Source organism: Salvelinus namaycush, unplaced genomic scaffold (assembly GCF_016432855.1).
Source record: "Salvelinus namaycush isolate Seneca unplaced genomic scaffold, SaNama_1.0 Scaffold468, whole genome shotgun sequence".
Classification (NCBI taxonomy): Eukaryota; Metazoa; Chordata; class Actinopteri; order Salmoniformes; family Salmonidae; genus Salvelinus; species Salvelinus namaycush.
In genome coordinates, this window is record NW_024061162.1 from 28553 (window position 1) to 35647 (window position 7095).

General features: G+C 45.6%; 1 protein-coding gene across 1 annotated transcript in view; it reads left to right on the forward strand.

The window, feature by feature from the left end:
- Positions 1 to 6632, forward strand: part of LOC120041446 (major facilitator superfamily domain-containing protein 12-like) — a 19522-nt gene extending 12890 nt beyond the window's left edge. Inside the window, exons 5-6 of the mRNA XM_038986409.1 lie at positions 2327 to 2489; positions 4146 to 6632. Coding sequence (XP_038842337.1) covers positions 2327 to 2489; positions 4146 to 4234 — 252 coding nt within the window. The 3' untranslated portion in view covers positions 4235 to 6632. The remainder of the gene's footprint in view (positions 1 to 2326; positions 2490 to 4145) is intronic.
- Positions 6633 to 7095: the final 463 nt, after the last annotated feature.

A 7095-nucleotide genomic window follows, 5' to 3' on the forward strand; every position in this document is an offset into this window, starting at 1 on the left:
ATGTTAGCTCCACTAATCACTGCTAGCCTGGGAGTCTGGGCTGTATCATGTTAGCTCCACTAACTCACTGCTAGGCTGGGAGTCTGGGCTGCATCATGTTAGCTCCACTAAATCACTGCTAGGCTGGGAGTCTGGGCTGCATCATGTTAGCTCCACTAACTCACTGCTAGCCTGGGAGTCTGGGCTGCCAATGTTAGCTCCACCAACTCACTGCTAGCCTGGGAGTCTGGGCGCATCATGTTAGCTCCACTAACTCACTGCTAGCTGGGAGTCTGGGCTGCATCATGTAGCCACTAACTCACTGCTAGCTGGGAGTCTGGGCTGCATCATGTTAGCTCCACTAAGTCACTGCTAGCCTGGGAGTCTGGGCTGCATCATGTTAGCTCCACTAACTCACTGCTAGCCTGGGAGTCTGGGCTGCATCATGTTAGCTCCACTAACTCACTGCTAGCCTGGGAGTCTGGGCTGCATCATGTTAGCTCCACTAACTCACGGTAGCCTGGGAGTCTGGTCTGCAACATGTTAGCTCCACTAACTCACTGCTAGCCTGGGAGTCTGGGCTGCATCATGTTAGCTCCACTAACTCACTGCTAGCCTGGGAGTCTGGGCGGTCATGTTAGCTCCCACTAACTCACTGCAGCCTGGGAGTCTGGGCTGCATCATGTTAGCTCCACTAAACTCATGCTAGCTGGGAGTCTGGCTGCATCATGTTAGCTCCACTAACTCACTGCTAGCCTGGGAGTCTGGGCTGCATCATGTAGCTCACTAACTCACTGCTAGCTGGGAGTCTGGGCTGCATCATGTTAGCTCCACTAACTCACTGCTAGCCTGGGAGTCTGGGCTGCATCATGTTAGCTCCACTAACTCACTGCTAGCCTGGGAGTCTGGGCTGCATCATGTTAGCTCCACTAACTCACTGCTAGCCTGGGAACTAACTCACTGCTAGCCTGGGAGTCTGGGCTGCATCATGTTAGCTCCACTAACTCACTGCTAGCCTGGGAGTCTGGGCTGCATCATGTTAGCTCCACTAACTCACTGCTAGCCTGGGAGTCTGGGCTGCATCATGTTAGCTCCACTAACTCACTGCTAGCCGGGAGTCTGGGCTGCATCATGTTAGCTCCACTAGCTCACTGCTAGCCTGGGAGTCTGGGCTGCATCATGTTAGCTCCACTAGCTCACTGCTAGCCTGGGAGTCTGGACTGTATCATGTTAGCTCCACTAACTCACTGCTAGCCTGGGAGTCTGGGCTGCATCATGTTAGCTCCACTAACTCACTGCTAGGCTGGGAGTCTGGGCTGCATCATGTTAGCTCCACTAGCTCACTGCTAGCCTGGGAGTCTGGACTGCATCATGTTAGCTCCACTAACTCACTGCTAGCCTGGGAGTCTGGACTGCATCATGTTATCCTCCCACTCATGCTGTACAGAAGTGAAAACACTTTAATAATGTAACACGGCATGTAGAAATGTTAAAACTGTTAATTACTGTTGTCAAAACAATGTCCGGTACAGGCTAGAACAATTTACAATACAAGAAGATACTGGTATTTTCCAGCTTGGTAGGCTAACTTTCCTTGCTAGCTGAATGCTGAAGCTCAATTCACTACCCTCTGTACTGTGTTTGTGATAATATGCAAAATATGCTGATATCAAAGCAGATTGCCACCAAAACCTTTATTCATTCCCTTATTTGGTCTCAAGTCTCTTCCCAAGATGCTCTATTGTCTCAGTGGACTGACTGTGCTCTGATGGGCCTGCCCCCCTTTTGCCCAGTGCATGAATTCATTACTGGTTAAGAGAGAGCGCACATTTTTATAAATAAAAGAAGCTACTTGTTGATTACTACAATCAAATAAGTCCTAAAAGTAAAGGGAAACTGTTTGCATTTATAGCCCAGTGAAATCAGCCAAAATACACTCAATAACTCAGTACATTCATACACTCCTATACCTAGACTACATATGTATTCACCTGTATTGTGAATAGACCTAGACTACATATGTATTCACCTGTATTGTGAATAGACCTAGACTACATATGTATTCACCTGTATTGTGAATAGACCTAGACTACATATGTATTCACCTGTATTGTGAATAGACCTAGACTACATATGTATTCACCTGTATTGTGAATAGACCTAGACTACATATGTATTCACCTGTATTGTGAATAGACCTAGACTACATATGTATTCACCTGTATTGTAAATAGACCTAGACTACATATGTATTCACCTGTATTGTGAATACTCTCCCCCCTCTGTCTCTCTCTCTCCCCCTCTGTCTCTCTCTCTCCCCCCTCTGTCTCTCTCCCTCTCCCCCACCCCTCTGTCTCCCTCCCTGTCTCTGTCCATCAGTACTCAGGTCTGCTGTCCAGCGTGTGTGTGGTACTACCACTATGTCATGGTCATAGCAACAGGGGGCGTGGCCGTGGTAGCAGCTCTCAGTCTCTGTACCATCCTCGTCTGGCCTATCAGGATCGTCCGCCGTGAGTTTCATCACATTACATTTGAACTATAAAGTCAACTCTTGATACGGTTGTTTTTCAGGGTCTCTTTTTAGCCTACCAAAGGGCTAGTCTTCCTTTCGGACGTTCATGTAATGATACGCTACAAGTGCTGATTGGTTTCCTCTTTCAGAGACAGACGTGAAGAACATAGACAATCCTAACTACGATTGGGTGGTTCCAGTGGGGCGGGGCCAGGGTGAGGGCTTTCAGACATTTTACTCAAGAAATCCCTTCTCAAGGAGTTCCGTCACATCCAGCATATCAGTAGATTTGTTTTACACCTTGCTTCAACCCTAATGCTTTCAGGTGTGGTGCTGTTTTCCCTTCCAGACTCTGGCAAGAAGAACCAACACAAGGAGAACATAGACAACCCTAACTACACTCAGGAAGCGGGGCAGGGTGATTGTGCTAGTGTTAGGGCTTAGGGCTGGGGTTAGGGCTGGTGCTGGGCCTTATAACATTTACTAAACAAATCGAAATCAAATCAAGTAAAAATCTAATTTGAAATATTGATTGCCCTACCTGAGGCGGAAGGTTGGCCTACCTGAGGCGGAAGGTTGGCCTACCTGAGGCGGAAGGTTGGCCTACCTGAGGCGGAAGGTTGGCCTACCTGAGGCGGAAGGTTGGCCTACCTGAGGCGGAAGGTTGGCCTACCTGAGGCGGATGGTTGGCCTTCCACAATCTGACAAGAACAACTTAGACAATCCTGACTACACTACTACACAGGGTGCGGCTGAGGGGCCGGTAGGTCTGATGGTGTAGGCCTTATCACATTTAAATAAAATAATTTTTAAAATTTACAATTACATTCAGCATCAGTATGTTTGATTGGATCTGATGATTGACTAATAATAGGACTGAACTGTAATGAATGACTATAATAATAATAATAGGATTGAACTGTAATGAATGACTATTATAATAATAAGACTGAACTGTAATGAATGACTATTATAATAGGATTGAACTGTAATGAATGACTATTATAATAATAGGATTGAACTGTAATGAATGACTATTATAATAATAGGATTGAACTGTAATGAATGACTATTATAATAGGATTGAACTGTAATGAATGACTATTATAATAATAGGATTGAACTGTAATGAATGACTATTATAATAATAATAAGACTGAACTGTAATGAATGACTATTATAATAATAAGACTGAACTGTAATGAATGACTATTATAATAATAATAAGACTGAACTGTAATGAATGACTATTATAATAATAGGATTGAACTGTAATGAATGACTATAATAATAATAGGATTGAACTGTAATGAATGACTATTATAATAATATTATGGAGACCAGATTAATTTCCAAATAGTTTTTATTTTTGATATCTATCACTATACTGAATTAGAAGTTATTTTCTGTCCAGCTCTGTCAGTTCTTGATCCAGCGTATCCATTGACTGCCTTTCATGTGATTGTAAACGCTGTTGGTTGGACAGTTAATTGATTGATCCTAATAAATACAAAAATAGACGACACTTTTCAACTAACTTCCTGATTCACTGAATGACTACGTAAGAGTGTGTCTGGCTGGTGTCAACGTTCGCTTTATTATCTATTATGATTGACATGTCCCTCTGTGTCTCTGTCCCTCTGTCTCTTTGCAGGTCTGCCTTACATCTCAGGTCTGATGGGCAGCGAGGATCAGGACATCTCTGAGGACAACTCTTACCAGCCTAGACCAACGGTCAACTAAGGAACTATGGCTGGCAGAGGTATGGTGGACAGGGTTAACTGGGCCCTGCTCTACTGAAGCAGAGACCAGGACCGGGGATCTACTGAAGCAGAGACCAGGACCGGGGATCTACTGAAGCAGAGACCAGGATCCGGGGCTCTACTGAAGCAGAGACCAGGACCCGGGGCCTCTACTGAAGCAGAGACCAGGACCCGGGGCCTCTACTGAAGCAGAGACCAGGACCCGGGGCCTCTACTGAAGCAGAGACCAGGACCCGGGGCTCTACTGAAGCAGAGACCAGGACCCGGGGCTCTACTGAAGCAGAGACCAGGACCCGGGGCTCTACTGAAGCAGAGACCAGGATCCGGGGCTCTACTGAAGCAGAGACCAGCCAGTCCCACTTATCCCTGGGTGAATAACCACTGCAGAACCCAGCCTGTCTCTTCAGGGATTATAGTTTAGCTCTGTGGCCTCTCCAGGACCTCTCCAGGACCTCTCCAGGACCTCTCCAGGACCTCTCCAGAACCTCTCCAGAACCTCTCCAGGACCTCTCCAGGACCTCTCCAGAACCTCTCCAGGACTCACTCAGGCATCTTAAAACTCTCAACTGGAACAACAAACATTTAGACTGAAAAGTCATCTCACCGCAGTGTTCACAAACAGCCAACTGGACTAACAGAGGTTCCTCTGAACTGAAAGAATCAGGAGACTTTCCTTCTGGACCTGACCAATAACTGTTCTGTACTGTAGGTGAGTTGGGTTGAACAGTAGCCATTATGTCCCATTTCTACTATAGATCAAAACGTTGCTTTGCTGTCGCAGAGTATCGGTCAATACAGTGTACACTATTACTGTCAACATGAGGGAGGCTATACAGTAACAGTCCATTCTATCTCTCTCTCTTTCAATCAGCACCTTCTCACAGTCATACTGCAGTTGATTCAGTCGGTTGATTCAGTCGGTTGATTCAGTCGGTTGGTTCAGTCGGTTGGTTCAGTCGGTTGGTTCAGTCGGTTGGTTCAGTCGGTTGGTTCAGTCGGTTGGTTCAGTCGGTTGGTTCAGTCGGTTGGTTCAGTCGGTTGATTCAGTCGGTTGATTCAGTCGGTTGGTTCAGTCGGTTGGTTCAGTCGGTTGATTCAGTCGGTTGATTCAGTCGGTTGATTCAGTCGGTTGATTCAGTCGGTTGATTCAGTCGGTTGATTCAGTCGGTTGATTCAGTCGGTTGGTTCAGTTCAACAGTGCCTATATGATTGAGTATATATCTACGCTGACACACATGGGTCCAGAAGACTTACGTACCACTCTAGAGAAAAGTCCTATAATACACTATTATTCCATCTCTTGTGAATGTCCCCCAAAAAAGACATTATTGAACTTAATTGACACACTATTCATACTGCTTACAGCCCACTGGGCATACACTGGTTGATTCAGTGTTGTTTCAACGTCATTTCAATGAAATGACATTGAACCAACGTTGAATGGACGTTGAATGGACGTCTGCCCAGTGGGAGGTGCCATGTCATTAGAACAGCTGTTGTTTTGAGGTACGGTGTCTTTTGTAAATGTATCTATTGTTTGTTTTATTACAGGGAACATTTCATTCCAGTGTGGTACTCATTGAAGTGTTGTAGTAGTAATACGCCGTTGTGTTGCTTTAAACTACATCATATTGTGTGTTTTTGATGACATGTTCTAATGTAAATTACATTGCATTGCAAGTAAAATAAGGATTTGCGTGGGGGGCCATTTATTACATTAAAACGAATCAGGATTTAAGCAGTAGCTTGTGTGAAAAGGGATACTTTGCAATATGGATAAACTGAATGGAATGTATACTGAGCAAAAATATAAACGCGACAATTTCAACCATTTTACTGAGTTACTGTTCATATGAATTCATTAGGGCCTAATCTATGGATTTCACATGACTTCAGGGGCAAAGCCATGGGTGAATCTTGGCAAAGGAGAAATGCTCACTAACAGGGATGTAAACAAATTGGTGCTCAACTTGAGAGAAATAATATTTTTGTGCGTATGGAACATTTCTGGGATTTTTTTTTTTTTTCAGCTCATGTAACATGGGACCAACACTTTTACATGTTGTTTTTTTATATTTTTTGTTCAGTATATAAGAATAGTAGAATATATTTTCTGGTGATACTCCGGTTACTGGACAGACAGAGATGATTCTACGTCTCAAACAATAGAACTACAATCATTAGAGTAGAAATCATTCTAATTCTATGGGGAAAACATTCTGCACAGGGCGACTAGGAAACTGCCTGATAGGAAAACATTTTATCTCTCATTGCTTTTTATTTCCAATATATTGCGAAGTTACTTTTTTTCCCCCTACAGTTTGTCTCTGTTTATCATGTTCATTGAAGTATATTAAACATATTTCATACTACTGTCATACACTGTGTGTTGATTTGTCTACCTTTCTAGAATAATCCTCCACATTAACACACAGCGCATCTTATTGGTTAGTGGGGAAGGAGGGCCCCTCTCACCCCTCCCCTCCCTCTCACCCCGCCCCTCCCTCTCATCCCTCCCTCTCACCCTGCCCCAACCTCTCACCCTGCCCCAACCTCTCACCCCTCCCTCTCACCTTGCCCTGCCCCAACCTCTCACCCTGCCCCTCCCTCCCTCTCACCCTGCCCTGCCCCAACCTCTCACCCTGCCCCTCCCTCTCACCCTGCCCCTCCCTCCCTCTCACCCTGCCCTGCCCCAACCTCTCACCCCTCCCTCTCACCCTGCCCCAACCTCTCACCCCTCCCTCTCACCCTGCCCTGCCCCAACCTCTCACCCTGCCCTGCCCCTCCCTCTCACCCTGCCCTGCCCCTCCCTCTCACCCTGCCCTGTCCCTCCCTCTCACC